This window comes from Myodes glareolus, chromosome 4, assembly GCF_982192425.1.
Source record: "Myodes glareolus chromosome 4, mMyoGla1.1, whole genome shotgun sequence".
In the NCBI taxonomy this organism is placed as follows: domain Eukaryota; kingdom Metazoa; phylum Chordata; class Mammalia; order Rodentia; family Cricetidae; genus Myodes; species Myodes glareolus.
This window is the reverse complement of record NC_142029.1, coordinates 25,671,659-25,690,215: the sequence shown is the minus strand read 5'-3', so window position 1 is coordinate 25,690,215 and position 18,557 is coordinate 25,671,659. Positions and strand designations below refer to the sequence as shown.

General features: G+C 48.7%; 1 protein-coding gene across 7 annotated transcripts in view; it reads right to left on the bottom strand.

Moving 5' to 3' along the window:
- Positions 1–18,208, bottom strand: part of Ca12 (carbonic anhydrase 12) — a 54,570-nt gene extending 36,362 nt beyond the window's left edge. For 5 of the 7 annotated variants that reach the window (XM_087905335.1, XM_087905333.1, XM_087905334.1 and 2 more), the window contains exons 1-2: positions 17,930–18,147; positions 14,434–14,454 (exon numbers count right to left, since the gene is read on the bottom strand). In XM_087905335.1, coding sequence (XP_087761461.1) covers positions 14,434–14,454; positions 17,930–18,014 — 106 coding nt within the window. In that variant the 5' untranslated portion in view covers positions 18,015–18,147. Of the gene's footprint in view, positions 1–14,433; positions 14,455–17,929 lie in introns of all 7 variants that reach the window. The other 2 variants (XM_087905339.1, XM_087905337.1) reach the window with 2 other exon arrangements.
- Between the last annotated feature and the right edge of the window lie 349 nt (positions 18,209–18,557).

Sequence of the window (18,557 nt, the reverse complement as noted above, 5' to 3'; positions counted from 1 at the left end):
ACACAAAGGTCAGTGCAACCCAGGTTCCCAGGCCATGTGCAGCATTGGCTGCAGTGTGGAGCTGAGCCCCCAGCATTCTACTGACCGAAACAGCAGGAATGCACATAGGCACACAGTGGCTCTGTGCCCTTGCACAGAACCCCGCTTTTCTAAATATGAACTTATTCCGTGCTGGGCCCAGGTCTTGTTGCCTCACCTGCTGTGTTACTGGAGACTAAGCCTAGGGATTTGCAACTGAAGCAATCTGCCCCTTGGGGAACATTTGGCAATGTGTAGAGACATTGTTAGCTACCACAAGTAGGGGCATGCTGTCAGCATCTACTAGACAGAGGCCAGGCATGCTAGGAAATATCCTACAAGGCACAGGACCACTCCATGACAGAAATATCCCACCACAAAGCTCAGTCATGCATAAGGTCAGAAGCTCTGGACTAGAGGATTGTCCTTGTCTCACCAGGACACAGGGAAGGAGGGACCAGCTAACATCCACAGAGAACATTTTCTTGAATGGAGTGGATGCTCTCATTGTCAGTCACTATGGGCAGAAACGTGGGGGGGGGTTGGTCTCAGAAATGAGAGGATGTAGTCACGGGAGGCAAGGCTGATACCTATAAAAGGATGGCACTGTCCCCTGCCATCTGAAAAAGCAGGACATGGTGGTTACCCTCAGGGAACACAGACAACACATGTTCTGGATTTCCCTCCACACCTTTTCTTTGAGAGAGTGAGAGAGGTTTAGAGAGGCTGAGATCGTGTATATGCATGCCGAGATTTAGAGAGACTGAGATCATGTATGTGCATGCCAAGGTTTGAGTAAGATTATCAGAGGACAATTGGCAGAAATTAGCTTTCTAATTCCACCATGTGCTTCCTGAGAATTAACTCAGGCTAGCAGTTGGCAGTGCCTTCCCCCACGGAGCCACCTTGCCAACACCAAATTTTCAATTATTTTTCTCTATTTTTCCTGGTAGTAAGAATTAAACTCAGGACCTTGTACATGTTAGACAAGCATCTGACCTCAGAACTATGTCCCCAGTTTACTTTCTATCTTTTGAGACAGTCTCCTGTAGTCCAGGCTAGCCTCAAACTTGATATTCAACCCAAGAGGACCTTGAATTCCTTCTTTTACCTCCCAAGTATTGGTATGAACCCCAGGGCTTTGTGCATGTTAGGCAAGAAATGTATTAACTGAGTTACATCCTCAACCCCTAAATTCCCTTTTAAGACTGAGACTGCCTTGTGTCATTCTAGACCAGCAGTTCTCAACTTGGGGTTCAAATGACCCTTTCATAGGGGTTACACATCAGATATCCTGCATATTATATATTTATATTATGATCCACAGCAGTAGCAAAATTACAGTTATGAAGTAGCCACGGAAATAATTTTATAGTTGGAGGGGGGTCACTATAACTGTATTAAAGGATCACAGCATTAGGAAGGTTGAGAACCATTGCTCTACAATCACAAATAACTTTTTTTTAAACTCCAAAACCTAGTGGTTTTAAAGTTCTTTCTACAAAGTCATGATTCACTGAGCGTTGACTATGCCCTGAGCAACTTCCCGAGAAGGCATTGACTAACTTTTCCTACCAAAAAGCTAGATCAGAAGATTTTCCAGCCTCACAGGTTTTACCATCTCTGTCACAATCCAGTTCTGCTGTTGTGGCACAAAAGCAGCCCCAGGGAAAACACAGGCAAAAGACCAAGACCACACTCTTGTGCAACAGAATTCAAGAGAACAGTGGAGGGCAGGCCCGCAGTTCTGAGTTGTTTCTATTTGTGTAGCTACCCTATAACCTAGGTACCTTGCTCTCATTTAGTGGATAAGGTAACTGAGCTCAGAAAGATAGAATAACATGGTGTGCTGGCTAGTTTTATGTCAGCTTGACACAAGCTATAGTCAACCTCGATTAAGAAAATGCCACCATAGGATCCAGATGTAAGGCATTTTCTTAATTAATGATTGATGGGAGAGGTCCCAGACCATCGTAGGTAGAGCCTTCCCTGGGCTGGTGGCCCTGGGTTCTAGAAGAAAGAAGACTGAGTAAGTCATGAGGAGCAAGCCGGTAAGCAGCACTCCTCCACGGCCCCTGCATCAGCTCCTGCCTCCAGGTTCCGGCCCTTCCTGTCCTGGCTTCCTTCAGTGATCAACAGTGATGTGGAAGTGTAAGCTGAATAAACTGTTTCCTCCCAACTTGCTTTTTGGTAATGGTGTTTCATCACAGCAATAGAAACCCTAAGATGTATGGCTACCCATATAACCAGTGACCAGAAAGGCTGAGCTGGGAACTGTGGCAAGCCTTGTTCTCCCCTATAGCAACCTCTCAGCACAGTCTGAGCAGTCATTGGAGGTGGCTAGGAGATAAAGCCTGGGGGATAGGTGAGAGTTGATGGGACAAACAGCAATGGAGGTGGTTGTGAAATCATAAAGCATCCCCTTAAGCAGTCCCTGGGGAGCCCAGAAATGAGAAAAAGTAGGGATTGTATATAAGACATCAGTGTGGCCTGGGGTATATAGGTATATATAGTATATAGGATATATACATCAACATGGCCTGGGATATATAAGTATATATAGTATATAGGTTGTATGTAAGACATCAGTGTGGCCTGGGGTATATGGGTATATATAATATATAGGATATATACATCAGCGTGGCCTGGGGTATATAAGAATATATAGTATATAGGATGTAGATAAGACACCAGCGTGGCCTGGAATGTTGAGGTATATAAAGTATATAGGATGTAGATATGACATCAGCGTGGCCTTGGGTGCAGCTAGGTTGATAGCATGCTTGTTTAGCTCACAGCAAGCTCTGTTCAGTCCCCAGCACCACAGGAAACCAGGGGTAGTGGCAGACACTTGTTATCTCAGGCTTGAGAAGTCAAGACAGGAGGGTCAGGAGGTCAAGGTCATCCTTGACCACCAAGTGTGTTAAAGGCCCCCTGGACTACTACCTGTTTCAAGCAAACAAACAAAAAGACAACTTTCTGCCATGCCCCAGAGTAGAGTGTGTGCAAAGCCGTGAGGTTGGAATGACCTCTGAATGCTGACTCAATGCTTAGTTTCCGTAGTGAAGACGTTCTTTCTGAAAACTGACTTCTAGCACTATGGGGTGTGTATGTGTGTGTGTGTGTGTGTGTGTGTGTGTGTGCGCCTGTCTTCAGTTCTCAGAGCTTCAGTGACAGAACTCAGGAGTAAGAGCTGCCTCACAGTGTGTTATTTTGGAACAGTCTAAAGAAGGTACACTATATTAATGCAGCTCGGGTCTTTCAGAAGAATCTCAGTTCTTCCCCCTTCAAGAGTTAGGGGCAGGTTCCAACCTTTCACAGTAGGCTCTCCCTTTTACTTCACCCCAAACACATCTGGGGCTCCCTGTGCGTCTTGTTTTATGCTAGTGCATAGCGGTATTGTATCTTATTCCATGCTAGAGTCTCCTTTGAAACCCTACCACCCTAGATCAAATGCCATGTTCTCTGAATCACAGAGCTGCATCCACAGATAGATGTGTCCTGAGGACCTCCCCTGAGCCGGTCACAAGTTCCTGGATGCTGGGCAGCCCGCATGGAAAGGGAGGATACCTCCTTCAGCACATGGTCACACGTCCTCTGAGTAACTCTCTCCCTGGACACACATGGCCCCTTACTGACCCATGACTATTCAAAGGCCCTAGAACACTGCCCTGTGCACAGAAAAACCCGGATCAAAAGTGTCCTTGGAGAGAAAGGTCCCCATCAATGGTCACTGAGTTCATGAAGCAAGGACCTGTGCTTCCTGAGGCAGTTAGGGGTAAGGACTGTGCTCTAACCCTATGGCTCTCAAGTCTTCTACTAGATATCCATTTAGAAATGGGACCTTCCCTGACTCCTCCTGGCTGCTGGGCCCATTCCACCAACAGGTCTATCAAAAGTGGAGACTCCCAGGGAATTGCCAGCAAAGGAATGACTTTAAGATGGAGCCAGGCAATGATAAGTGAAGTCCCAGACATGCAACTCAGTAACAAACTGGGAGGCTACGGAGACTGTCGGGGATGAAGGTGTCAGGAGAGGGGTAGAGCTAAGAGTAGAGACCATGTGTGAACATGGGTGGGCACGCTGAGGCTCTCAGCTCCCCATCTCTGCATCCAGCTCTTCTCACGCCTGCAGGACCTGCTCCTCCATCCCTACTGAGGCCAGCAGGCCAGTGCCCTCATGGTTCTGCTCCTGCATGCAAGCACATCCTCCACTCTGCTTTCATCCCAGCCCCTGCACTCCTACCGACTGCCGAAAAGCCTTAGAAAAGGGTTGTTTTGGTTTGGTTCTTTTTCTGGTTTTTCAAGACAGAGTTTCTCTGTGTAACAGCCCTGGCTGTCCTGGACTTGCTTTGTTGTTCAGAAGAGGGCAGTGATTCAGGATTGCTCCTAGAGGAAGCTGCATGTCCCCCTCGGATTTTGAGAGTGGCTGTTTTGACTTGGAGGCGCTGGTTTCTCCTCTGAGCAGTCACACCCGCTTGATCCACGTTTCCCGCGAGCATGTCACAGCGAGCTGTGCCAAATGTTTGTTTACATCAACAGGTATTCCTTTATTGCGTTTTCCTCAGCCACCAAGCTTTTCATCCCACTGAGGGGACGAGAAGCAAATTAATGTAGCAGGATGTGTTCCTGACAAGTCTACACATTCTACCTTTTTTCCCCTCAAGCCCTGCATTTCTCCTATGGCGTGATGCGTCATGTAAGAGCACAATCCCTGGCATAGAGCCAGCATTGTCAGATGCCTGGGGAAGTGATGCAGGTGAGAGTCAGGAGACCAGGGTCCGGCTGGGCAAGGCCCCTCTGTTCCACTTAGCCCACTCACCAACTGTTTTCTTGTTTGTAAATGGGGTGCAGTTTGAATAGCTGCATCTGCACTCCCTCTTCCCTATCCATCCAGGTAGTAGTGATCACCAGGGCCTACGTGAATACTCAGGGAAGCCGAGTTGAGGATGGCGTTCACCCCCAGGCAGGCTGCACTGTTAGCTGTCCATGGATCTGGAGAAAGCGTTTCAGCAGGTCCGCATTTCCGCTCCCTTGGTCCAGAACCCGCTCCCCTTTCCTCACATCCCTCTGGTCTCTGCCCAGTATTTTCCACCCAATCCATTCTTCATCCCACAGCCAAGATGGTCCTTCTCAAAGCTTACCCCTCCCACGATTCTTCTGCCTAGAACATTCTAGCAGCGGCTTCCTGCGGTCTTTCTAGCGGGCTGAGGGCTCCTCAGACTCTAGCCTCACTTCAGGCTCCTTCTCCTCTCTTCACTGAAGTCCTGTGTCGTGTCCAAACTACGCAGCCTCCCAGCGGACCATCGTAAAGGTGGTCCCTTTGTCCCCAATTCCATGATCTTTAGGACTCAGCTCATGCTGCCTCAATGAACTTCCCCTAATCCAGTGTTCTTAACCTGTGGTTTGTGACCCCTTAGAGGGTGAAATGACCCTTTTGCAGGGGTCACATATCAGATATCCTCCATGTTAGATATTTACACTGCGATTACAAAATTACAATGACAAAGTAGCAACACAATAATTCTATAGTTGGAGGTCACCACAAGGTGAGGAGCTGTATTAATGGAAAGGCTTAGAGTAGTGGTTCTCACCGTTCCTAAAGGTGCACCCCGGTGTTTGGCATACTAGTCACTCGGTAAACATTTGTGCTGTGAAGTAAACCGATTCTCTCCGGTGTATTGAAACCTATATGTAGTCTTTGACTAACAGATCGTGGCCAGCTCGTTAATGTATCAATTTTTAAAAAGTCAAACATTAATTGACTAGGGACATAGCTCAGTTGCTCTGTGCTTGCCCAGCAGGCACGGAGTCCTAGGTTCAATCCCCAGCACGGCATAAAACCAGGTGTGGTGGCACAGGCATAAAACCAGTGCTTGGGTGGTGGAAGCAGAAAGGTCAGAAACTCAAGGTTAGTTTCAGTTATAGGGTGAGTCTGAGGCCAGCCTAGGATACATGAGTCCCTGTCCCCAAAAATAAATAAATAAAAATCGACATTTATACAAGTTGAAACTACAATCTGTCTCTGGTCTTCCTGGTCACCAAAGCCAAGGAGGGAAACAGTGGCTCACATGACTGCCTCAGACCTGCTACAAAACAGCTTTGTCACACAGCCTTGAATGGCACCTCTTTTTGTTCTGCATTTCTCATGCAGTTTCCAAAGAGGGGCGACTCCGAAAGAGCGCCAGGTCTCATTAGCCAACGTCACCCTTGGGTACAGTAAGCAAAACCCGCTCTCATCATGAGCGAGGCACCTCTGCTGGACCATGCGCCGTGAACGGAGGGGCAGGCCTGTCTGGTGTGGAATCTGCACGTGTCCCTCTGAGAACTGCACGGGTCTCCCTGTTCCACCCAGAGGACCCGCAGCTGATTGAGCCACACGTAAACGATTGCATAAAGCATTGTAAAAGGTAAAGCAGGCTAAACAGAACCATCTGACTTAGATTTATACCAGTTCTGAGTCAACCTTTATAGACACAAGGATGTGGCAGCCAAGATTTGTTCCTTCCTGGTTGGCATAAGTCAAATGACAGGCAGGGACTCAGACAGCGTTCTCTGTAAAAGGATACTCCTGTAAACCTAAAAGACACATAAATTACATTGCTAAAAGTACTTTCTGTACCCAGCACTACTGAGCGTGTGAGCTGTGACCTGATGGAAGCTCAGTAAAGCTATATTCAAAATCGAACGGGCCCTTTCCTGGACACTGTGAGCAGAGTGTAACAAGCCACCGTCTTTCCCATTCTTCGGCCTTCCTTGTTTTCACTACTCACTGGGATTTATCATTTCTGCCTCTTCCTCCATATTCCTAGCATCTAGAACTCTGTTTCTCCATGAAGATTTGTGAAACACCCACCATATTTTCATGGTTCTAGAAGTCACTGGTGACAAGATCCATGCCCAAAAGATCAATGGGTTGTGCGTGCCTCTAATCCCAGAACTTAGCAAGTTGAGGCAGGAGAATCATGAGCTTCAGGTAACCTGAAATACACAGTGAGACTCATCTCAAAAAGATCTGTCTTGGAAGTCTATACTATAGAGATGGCTCAAGTGGTTTAGAGCGCCGGCTGTTCTTCCAAAGGGCCCGGGTTCAATTCCCTGCACCCACACGGCAGTTCACAATCATCTATAACTCCAGCTCCAGGGTATCCGACACCCTCATACAGACATACATGCAGGCAAAACCCCAATGTACATTAAATAAGTCTTTAAAAAAGAATTTATCTTAGTTTAAGAAATGCTAAAATGTGGGGAACCAATGAAATAGGGTCTGTGGCCATGGCAGGTGCACTTGCTAAACCCTCATCCCATGGTGCTGCCCTGGAAAAGTCTGCCTGGGACTCCAGGACTCCTTACTGCAGGGCTGCCTGGCAGGGGAAGGTTAGAAAACAATCAGGAAAGAGGGCTCGTCTCCCTCACAGACTGCAGGTTCCCCTAAAGAATTCTGTTCCCCATTTTCTTCCTTGCTACTGAGGTTTGGATTTGACGTGTCCCCAGAAGACTCATGTATTGAAGGTCTAGCCCCAACGGATGGTACTATGGAGAGGTGAGCAGCTCACCAGAACAATAAACTCATCAATAGAGGGATCCATCGGTGTGTTCATAGCTTAATGAGCTCTCAGTGATAAAACTGATTGGAGGAAGGCTAGTGAGGGTCTGAGGAGGACATATGTGATGCTCCCTGGCTGCAAGGCAGGGAGCCACCTGCCCCAGCACACCGTCTCTACCATGATAACGTGACGTCATGCCTCACTCAGGCCCAGAGGAATGAAGACAGCTGCTGGCAGCTGTGAAACCAGGAGGGAAAAATACTTTGCTCTGCTAATATGTTTGCCTAGCCAGGTGTGATAGTATATGCCCTTAATCTTAGTACATGGGGAGCAGAGGCCAAGACCAGCGTGGTTGATACAGCAAGTTCAATGCCAACCAGAGCTACACAGTGAGATCTTTTCTTTAAAAAGGTGTTTTTCTTAGTCGTTGTCACAGTGACACATTCATAGGAACCAGACCTATTAGTGCCTGCCTGGAACTGAGACACACACACACACACACACACACACACACACACCAGTTTTGATTCAGTCCTTTGCCAAGTTAAAGTTCTCTTTTAGTCAAGTTCATAGAAAATCATGCAAGGCTCTTCGCTAGCCATGAAGATCCTGCATGGATCTAGGCATATGCAGCTCAGAGCCCCATTAGCCCTAGGTCAAGTTCACTTTCATTCTTGGGCTCAAGCACCCAGGATGGACTTGCTTTCTGAAAAATTGGTACTTGGCTGAAGTGACCTTTGATGTGCAACCAGATACATGGTGTCTAGGTGCCAAGAAATCACCGGATTAGATCCACCTTCACCCTGGTCTGAAGGACAAAGCCAGAAAGAACATTCTGGGAGGAGAGAATGTGTTTTTGTCTAATTTTTCCCTTCTCTGCTGCTATGGAGGATCCTTTGTTTAATCAGAATACAAGGTATCTCCTGACTATAAAAAAACATATAGCTCAGAGAGAAAGGGAGGGAAGGAGACAGACAGAGAGAGAGAGAGAGAGAGAGAGAGAGAGAGAGAGAGAGAGAGAGAGAACACTGGGTACTCTGGTGTTATCAGGTATTAGAATAGACAAGGACATGGCTCTCAGGTTTAAGCTAGCTTCTTTCCATTATCTTGATTCTCACCACAGCCCTGCAAAGCCCAGGGTACTTCTCAAATCTGAGTACACACCAGACTCATACAAAGGGTTTGCTAAAATGATGGCTGAGCTTACCCAGCAGAGTTCCTGATTTAGTGGGGTAGGCCTGGGGCAGGGCCAAGAACCTGCATATCTAATGGTCACATTAGTGCTGATGATATTGGCTCAAGGACCACGTTTTGCGACACGCTGAGTTAGCTTCTGTCACTCCCGGTGCTATAGTGAAGGAACTGAAGCAGAGCACCCAAGTTACTTTCCTGCACCAGTCAGCCAGAAAGTGACCCAGTGAATACGTCCAAGGTCTACCAGCTTCTGGAATCTCCAGACTTCTACACCCCAGTTTTCTTCCAAACAGCCCATTCAGTCGTCACACCCAACTGGAGGGATGAATACTGCCGTCTCTGTCCTCTCTAAGGCCAGCGGTCATCATTAAGGTGCATGAATTTGGGAAGAAGCAGACCAAAAGCCTCCAGGATACACTCAAGCCCCAATTCTGCAACCCGGGAAAGATGAGGCTCATTGTGAGCAGCAGACCACATCACATCCCAACAGACCCTGCATGCCATGGCTTTAATTAACAGTAACTGGGACTGGAGCCCAGATTTAATAAACGAGAGTGGGTCAGATTCCTGGTCTCAAGAAAATCCCCCGATACAGGGACAAGGTTAGGTTCTCTAATAGAGAAACATGCCTGGCCCTTTCCAGCTCTCCAAAGAGTACTTTGGGCCTCTTCTTCATGCTTGGGTTGGCAGCTGTGGGACACGGGAGAAAGACATGCACCCCCTTAATTAAATCTGCCTTGTAATTGTGTGTGCCCCCAGCTGCCATTTTCGGCCCCTTCCTTCGGCATCTTCAGGCCTGCTCTTATTACTGCATTTTGAGGGTAGGCCTGCTTTAGGGTAAAAAGAAAAGTTTGCTTTCAAGACTGCTTTCCTGTGTTCCATTTCTGGGTCTTAAAGGCTAAGAAGGGCTTAGAGAGAGTGTGCAGGGCCCCGGGGCACATGCGTTGGCAGGAGCTCTGTATTCCAGCAGAGGCAGGCAGAGGGCAGGTGGAGGCAGGGACTGAAGGACGTGAAGGATGTGAACATGATATCTGCTGTTATGGAGGATCCCCGTCTGATTGCCAAAAGGAATTCTCTATGTAGGTTCGTGTTCATATGTGTGCTAGATGAGCATACACACATGTGTGCACATGGATGCAAAAGCTAGGGTCAATCCCAATGGTCCTTCTTTAGACTCTGTTCAGCTTGTTTTTTGAGTCTCTCCATGGGACCTGGGGTTAAGCAGCTGTACTAGGCTAACTGGCCAGTAAGCCCCAGGGATCCTCCTGTCTCTGTATTCCCAGCACCTGGATTACAAATGTCACCACTCCCAGCTAGGAATGGAACTTAGGTCTTCATGTTTGTATGGTAAGCACTTGACCAGATGGGCCATCTCCCCTGCCTAAAGAGAAAACCCTTTAGTACGGAGATTCTGCTGTATGCAGGAGGAACGGAGGCATGGAGAAAGACAGCGGTATTGGAAATGCATGGGACACACCAAATCTTCCCCAAGCCAACTGTCCAAGCTATCACTGAGCTGAGCAGGAAGTTCTCAGGACTGTGTTCTACTGCAGTCCACCACGGCCCCCAACACAGTCAAGCCCCATCGATCCCAAATCCCACACATCAAGATGGAGAGACAAGCAACACAGAGGCTCTATGGAGTGATAACTTGAAGAGAAGTGGAATTCTCCAGGAGAGGCCTTGGTGTCCACGTACCCAACATTGTGGTGTCTTTAAGGGTCATCTTATTTGCCCGAATCTCTTTCCAAGATAGTCTAAATCTGTAGACAACGCACCAAGGTCTGGTACCACCAGATGTCAACATCATGACCATACTGGGCTTTTGGCTCATTATTTCCAGCACAGACATTCCTTTTGGTTGCTCCATTGTTTCAAAATACACTGGATGTGTGTGTGTGTGTGTGTGTGTGTGTGTGTGTGTGTGTGTGTGTGTGTGTACGTACATGTGCATGTGCATACCCATACATGTGCCATAGTGCATATATTAGAAATCAGAAGACCACTTGCCGAGAACTTGATTCTCTCGTTCCACCATGTGGATCCCACCTGAGCAAACTCAGATGGTCAGGCTTAGCTGTAGACACCTTTGCCTGCTGAACCATCTTGCTGGCCCACAATGGGATTTTTGTTGTTTTCTTGACATAAGACTATGAAAACCTGACTATCTGGGGAAAACGACTCTACCAGCTAGCTGGGAATTTTCACTTCTTGCATTGAACCTAAGGTACATACAAGCAAATGCGTGCATCATAAGCCAACAGATTGGTGGATTTTCATAAACCAAACACAGTACCCATGTCAAGGAACTGAATACACCCAGCTATCCCTGACATCATTTCCCAGTCGCCCCACCACCTCAGAGCACCCCCTCTTCTGACTTTCAGCGTAGATTTCCTGGGCTGGAGTGTGCCCTTAGCTCACATGCCAGCCTAACTTGCAAATCAGTCACTCAGCAGTTGAGCAGGGCAGGGGCTCAGCTCTACAGAGCTGGTGGATAAGAGGGCAGGCTCTAGCACCTTTCCTCTCTCATAACTGAGCCTCAAAATTCTAAAGACAGCCCAGGAACAGGGCAGGACTTGGTCCATCTCGGCTGGAAGATGGTCCTGTGTCTGGAGATCCACCATGAGGTCAGCCATGAGGCTGAGTGCCGGGGACAGGAGTCAAATTCTTTTTCCACATACTTCTACAAGTTCCACCATGTGCAGCAGTCAACCCAAAGCCTGGAGCGAGGTGATTCAGTGTAGCTATGTGCTCGGTTCTAGACCCTGGGAAGTCAGCACACAGTACTGGCTGGGCTTGCCCTATTCAGTTCAGCCCTTACTGACGGGAAACCACTTCCCTCCAGCAGCAGTGCTGGGCCTACTCTCTACCCATGTGCTTCTGGGCACAGATGACAACTGCCAGCTGCCGGCCTGGACCTGCTGCCTCCTGAGCTGTCCTCCTTCTGTCCTTTGCATCATCCCCTCTGAGGGTGACTGTGCACCACTATTGGAAACCATGTTTGGGCTGGGTGTGTTGCCCAGTTAGTGAAGTACATGCACAAAGCCCCACATTTAATCCCCAGTGCCACATAAATTGGACATAGTGGCACAGGCCTGCAATCTCACCTCTCAGGGGACAGAGGCAAGAGGATCAGAATTCAAACTCATCCTTGGCTACATAATGAGGTCGGAAGCCATCCTGGGCTAACAAGAGACCCTGTCTCCAAAGCAACGAAAACAAAAGCCAAGGCTAGGCTTATCAGGGTTCTTGGCCATGTGTCACCAGAGTTTGCTTTTGTCCTCATCACAGAGCCACTCTAACTGCACAGTGCATCAGGCAAAGGGCTGTCTAAGGATAGCGATCCGGAAGAGCAGTCTTGGGCTAGCCCACACGGCTACACAAAGAAGCCCTTCCTGGAACAAGGCTGTTGGCCGCTGCAAGTGATGTGACTGCCCCCGCCTCACTCTGCCTGAAGCTGGGGGACTGCGACAGAGGTGCAGGGAGCCTTGCAGAGACTTGACTTGTGTTTCCACTGTGTTTGAAGTGCTAGCAGAGTTGGTGGGGGCAAGTTAGTGCTAACTCTTGGCCTAGAAGGCTCTTGAGAAACGTCTGCACAGGGTCCGTTAGTGGTATGCATGAGACTCTCTCAGGCCTAGAGTTTCTTGGTGGGCAGTGCTCATCTAGATTCTACAGGTCTTGAGAGTTAGATCCTCAGTACACCAGAGAGAGAAGAGAGAGAGAGAGAGAGAGAGAGAGAGAGAGAGAGAGAGAGAGAGATCTTTTGGGGAATGTTTTTTTTAATGCAGGTTTCTCAGGTCCCTCCTTACATACAGGCTGAAACCCAGAAACTTGCATTTTCAGAGGGAACCCCAGAAGATTCTGATGTAGTTGATATCAAGATGTAGTCCAAGGAACACTGGTCTAGATAACTCCACCCTCAGGGTTGCAGATGGAGTAGGTGATGCCCAGAGGGCCCAAAGGGCTTACTGAGAAACACAGAACCCAAGTACCTATCTTCTATTGTGCCGTGCGCGCGTGCACACACGCACGCGCGCACACACACACACACACACACACACACACACACACACACACTCTGCCTAATAGGCCCTGCAGTCAAACTCTGTCTACTCTTTCTTTGGTGGATTCTCACCTGCCCTTTTCTAAGGTAGGATGTGAAGACAGGGAACAGAGCAGAGTTTCCACAAAGACCCAACACTTTCCTGTATCCCTTCCTTCTGCCCAAATGTCTTCTCCTAACACCCAAATCAGCTCCCTGTCCCACCTCACTGAATGCAGAACAAGCTGGAACATCCTAACCTCTCCTGCTGGACCCGTTCTTTCTGACCTGCAAAGCCATGGCTCTTCTAGAGCCCCGTCTCCATGCACTTCCTCCAAATCTCAGCTTGCTCAGCCTGTCCTCTGTCCATGGGGTGCCCTTGGCACCTGGGCCGACAGTACATCTGCCACCTTCCCCAATCCTCCCATTCTTTTCAGGACTAGATAGAAGCCTGCCTAGTTCCTTCAGGAAGTCTCTGGAACTTCCCAGCTCTGGCTCTCTCCTCTGACAATCAGCACTGGACCATTCATTAGCAATCTGCTGTTACTATCTATTATGTTCTTCTTTGAATTATGAACTTTAGTAATTCCAAGCTACAGAGCTCAGCATACCCTTCTAATTACCCAGCTACCTAGTAACGTTCCTCACACATAATAAGCACATAAAAGGACGTTAGTAACAGTGGAGCTATGCAGTGCTGTGGGGGGTGGGGCAGAGAGCCTGCGGGCTTGGCCTGGAAGAACGCGCCTTTTGATTCAATAGCTTCCTCCAGGCTAATCTTTGCGCGTGAAGGTCAGACTTCTCTTCAGGATGCTTCTTCTCTCATAATCAATATCCCTGACTGTCACTACCCATAGCCATTGCATTTCTTGACTTTAACGTTAGCAAAACACCTCTGCTTTCTTCACCTACCAGGGCCAGTAAGGTCACTTCTATGCTGTATCGTGTGCAGTGTCCGTGACCCTGTCCCTATCAAAATATCACAAACATTGCTGCACTCGCCAGATCAATCAAGTGCCAATCAAGTGCCCTGCCTTCCAGTTCTCACTCCAGCCAGTGGTAACATTGCCAGTTCACTGCAACGGTGTAGCCCCACCAACTGTCTTGCAGGCTAGCCAGGCTGACTAACACGTTCTTGACCGTGGCCCACAGAAATCCTGGACCATATTTACCGTAAGTCAAGACCCTCTTCACTCAGGACAGCTCGTCATCTCTGCATCCATGGCTTGCTGACAACATGGCCACAAGAAGTTAATTTCAGATCTACTGACAGCTTAAGTTCTAGGGCCTGAGCCAAACTTTCCAAAAGGAGCCCTTTCTTCTTTGTTTGTTGTAGAAAAGATGTCTAGTGAGGAGGAAGGGCTCTCTCCTGCCAGCGCCCCTGTAACTGGAGGTCTGGGAGAAATTCTTACTGGAATTTGGAGATCTCAATGCTGAGTCTCACAGTTCAAGTGCCTGCTAGAGCAATCTTTCTGCTTGGGGAGAATACACAACGTAACTCTCATGAAGAGCCACTCTCTAATGATGCACAGTTTTCCCCAAGCACCCCATACCCCCAACAACCTCTACCAAGTTTCTAATTAAATCTGGTTATTGCCTAATAAATATATATAAAATCTCTACTTACCAACATAGGTCCACTTGGATCCTGTAAAGAACAGAGGGAAACGAGTAAGTACAGTACAGTGGCGCTGACAGAGCCAGGAAGACCCTGCACATTTAGTTTTCAAATGGGCAAGACTGAGAAGGAAGCCAGTGTCCTGTCCCCAAATACAAACTTCTATCATGGAGACAGAACCATGACTCCGCAGAGCTGTGCTCCACACAGAGCTCAGGATGGGGAGTTTGTGGACTCAGCAGGGGGCATCTGGAATAGATGCCACCCCAGACATCTTAGAAAAGTCAAACATTATTCACTGGGCAGGGAATTCCATTCCATGTGAATTGAAACCCAGAAGCAATCGAAGTATTCATTCAGTGGAAGTGCCCTTTCCCACCATCCCTTCCTTCTTCCAGTAGACACCTTGTCTATGGGGTGACGGTGGGCCAGACACCCATGTATTCTCCCTCCTCCCCTGCTAGACACACTATTTAGTGTCTTGTTTTTTTCCACTCAACAACATATCGTGGAAAACTTCTCACATCAGTATCCAGAGAGCAGAAAACTACCTGCAAATGGAGGATGCCCCCCACCCCCCGCAAGGGAGCTGTCATCCTCATCTGAGCTGCACTGCCGGCAGTGGCAGGATCATGGAGGAGAAATTCTGCTAGGAACATAATCCAAGCCACCTACCACCTCCCAGCCCTCTCACCCCTCGCACGGGTCCTTCATTCCCCCACCCAGTGACATTTTTAAGCAGTTGTTGCAGGACTCTGCCCCTGTCACCCAGCCTGCCCACTTCCACCTTCCTTGGGGAAAAAGACTGGTACCCCAAGCTGAGATGCATCTTCCTATACCCTGGGGGACACATCCAACTAAGGACAGTGCAACTCCTGGGTGCCTCTCTCCTGGCATGTCTGAGTGTCTGTGGTTGGGAGAAGCAGCTGGAAGACTAAGAACTGGCCTCACCTTTGTCTCTCAATAATAAAACGTAGTGTCAAGGACCTGACCACTCCCCATGAGCAACAATTCCTACTCAAGCCAATGGTGGTTTCTAAAAGCTGAAAGAGAACCTTGCTTTTTATTTCTTTCTTTTCAATGTTGATTTCATCTCCTTTTGCCCCGTTGCTGCTATTATTGCCTTGTCTGATGTCTTTGCCTCCATGTTAATTTTATTTTTAATTTTCAGAGTTAATTGGTGATTTTGATCAAATGAGGCATCCGTACATAGTTTAGAGTCAGATGGCTCTACAAGGCTTTTTGGCAAATATCAGCCCCCTGGAAGTCACTTGCCATTTATTTGCTTCCCAGAACAACCATTTTGGATCCTTTTAAGTCATTCTTTGAGTCCCTCCATACCTTTAGAAAACACGTTTCTATTGTCCCCTTTGGGCTTTGTAGAATTAAGCACTCTTTATTGGCATCCGACCATGAAAGAGAAGAGTTTAGAAGAGTTTAGGCACGGATCATGTGCCTACTAAGAGTCTCCGTACACTTGTGTCCCATGTGCCATGTTCTGTGAATTTAAGTAACTTCCTGGGGGGATCAAACTCCTCCCTTACCTTTCCAAAAATGGCTGGGTTTGGGCAGTTAAGCAGTGCCTGTTGGAACCTGCAAACCCAGCTGGCACTGGGCAGGGAGATGCCCCGAGGAATGGGTATTTAGCAAAGTCCAGACCAGGTAGGTGTTCAGGGTCCTGCCCTACATGCTTTATGCCTTGGGTGACAGCAGCTTCCAAGGGCTAATGGCACCGCATCCAGGCAGCATGAGTCTGTCCAGTGCTCTCCCTTCAGGTCACTGAAATGGCCCTCAGCCATAGAAACAAAGAGCTCTACGCTGTCCCCAGAAGACCTTGAGCTTCACCTTATGCTCCGCCCACCCCTGGACCAAGGGCTTTTCTTGGGCACTTATTAGTGCCAGCTGTGAGGAATTTCAATCCCCCAAGGGCCAGGCAGAGCACACTTTGACCCTCTTACTCAGCTAACTCTCCAGCCCCAACCTGGTGGTAACTGGCCTTCTGACCACCTCAGTAAGTGTTATTTGACTTTCTCCCCTAAGGCAGCCAAGAAACGGGGCCCAATAAATAGCAGAACAAAAGCTTAGAACCTAGAGGCAGGTAAGACTGCTCAGCGTCCAGTGGAAGTGGGGCTTTACTGCAAGCTCCCACTAAGGCAGTTTGGTGAATGAGGAGGGAAAAAGCGGGACAAGAAGAAGGAGAATGGGGAGTAACTGTCAGAGAGGGAGCCCCAAACTTGGAAGAAAAAGATCAATAGACAGCTCCCCTCTCCTTTGTGGGAAATGCTCTGTACTAAAAAGGTTTCTGGTGCACTTCAGTCTCCATGGATTTCTTCAGAGTTAGCAGTTAAAGTTAGCCATTTTCAAAACTGATCCCCATTTCTTGGGATTTCTCCCACCTCCTGCCTCTTCCTGACTGCATGGAAGTAGGTGACAGTAGGCAGCCCTTGCCAGCCAGTAGATGAGGATTCAGCGAAGGGGTAGTTGGCTGCCCACAGGTCCAGCCTCGCCCACAGGCACAGTGATCTCCCAGGAGGAGGAGGACGGAGTAGAGAGCTCTGACACCACTGGCAGGACCTATGCTCTCTCCCTGCTGCATAGGGGCGGGTGGGGGTGGGGGTGGGGTTCAGCCATGAGGGTCACTCTTGGTCCTTTCTGTAAATGTTGCAACCCAGGAACTGGACACCCACAAGTATCTCCACAATGTGGAGATTGTCACAAGCAAGACCTAGTCACCGACCTCTCCTTGAGAAAAGCAGCGGAGAGAGAGGCAGGCTAAAGCTTGCTTTCCCTGTCTTGTTCCAAGGGATTTTAATTAACCAGGCTTTGGACCCGAGCCCACAGCTCAGGTTCCTCTTCCCACCGCAGCTGGACACCCCACGCCGCACCCTCAGCACCCTTGCCCTCTGAAGTTCAGCACCTTTTTACAATTAGAAATAGGGGGTGCACGTGCACACACGTGTAGGTTCCGGGTAATGGAGTCCTCTAGGGGAAAGACAATGATTAAGGATGGGCTGCTACCTTATCCCTTTAACATAGAGGTGAAGCCTGCTGATTAACTGCCTCTGAGGGTTCTGAAGATCAGCCTGACTCCCGCTTCTTTCGGATCGCACAACGCAGGAAGCCAGTCATTTCTCAACGCTCTGCAGGTGGTTCCGGGATTCTGGCTAGCAAGTTTCCAAGCCCCATCTCCAAAGCTAGTGGTGCTCAGAAAAAAAAAAGGCAAACGAGTAATGCCAACGGTGCACAAAACACTACCAAAAAGGAACGATCTCCAACCTCAGTAGATCGTGCATCCTATACGAAAAGTGGGCATTTCCTCCCTGAAAATGTGCTAGCTACACAGCTCCTTCCCTGCTCACTCGGTAGTGATTTTATTTTATCTTGCAAGAACCTGGCAGGAGATCTTTCTGCCCAGGCATGGTTGAGTGTCTGAGTGTGCGCGACTCTTAAGAGAAAAAAAAAAAGAAAAAAGAAAAGAAAAAGAAAAAAGAAAAAGAAACTTTACCGTTGAGTGGGGCAGAGCTGGAAGGCTGTTCCTTTAGGATCACCAGAAATAGGACGATCGCCGCGCGCAGGTTGCAGTGGGGCATCTTTGCCCGGCGACTCAAAGCTGCCCCTTGGTCTGGGGCTGCCAGGCGCTTGGAGCTGACTGAGGCACACCAGCACCGCGTGCGTGCAACCTGGGACCACGCCGTGCTCGCAGTGTAGGCTGCTGGCTGCCCCCAAGCTGGCTTTTTAAGCCGCAGCTCAACCCCAAACATGATGTCATCAAGCAGGAGGGCGGGAACAAAACGTCCAGCCTACCGGAGGACTGGAGTTCCCGGTGAATTGCAATCCTGACTTAAGTGGTCCACCGTGGCCGGCATGCGTGGCCGTTCCTCTGGGCCACCTGGGGAGCCAGGTCTCCCAGGAAGCTGTGGGAAGCCAGAGAACCAAGCGTCACTTCACTGGATGTGGCCGCGGTCTGTCACTGACCTTACTTGAAAGTCTCCATGGGATGCCGTTTGAGCCAAGTCCTCCTTCAGGGACCGAATGCTTCTGCCTAGTCTGGACAGGAGTTAGCTAAGTAGCTGTGACTTGCACAGCACATCCAAAGTAAACTCCTTTCAATGAAACCACATTGTTTCCTGTGA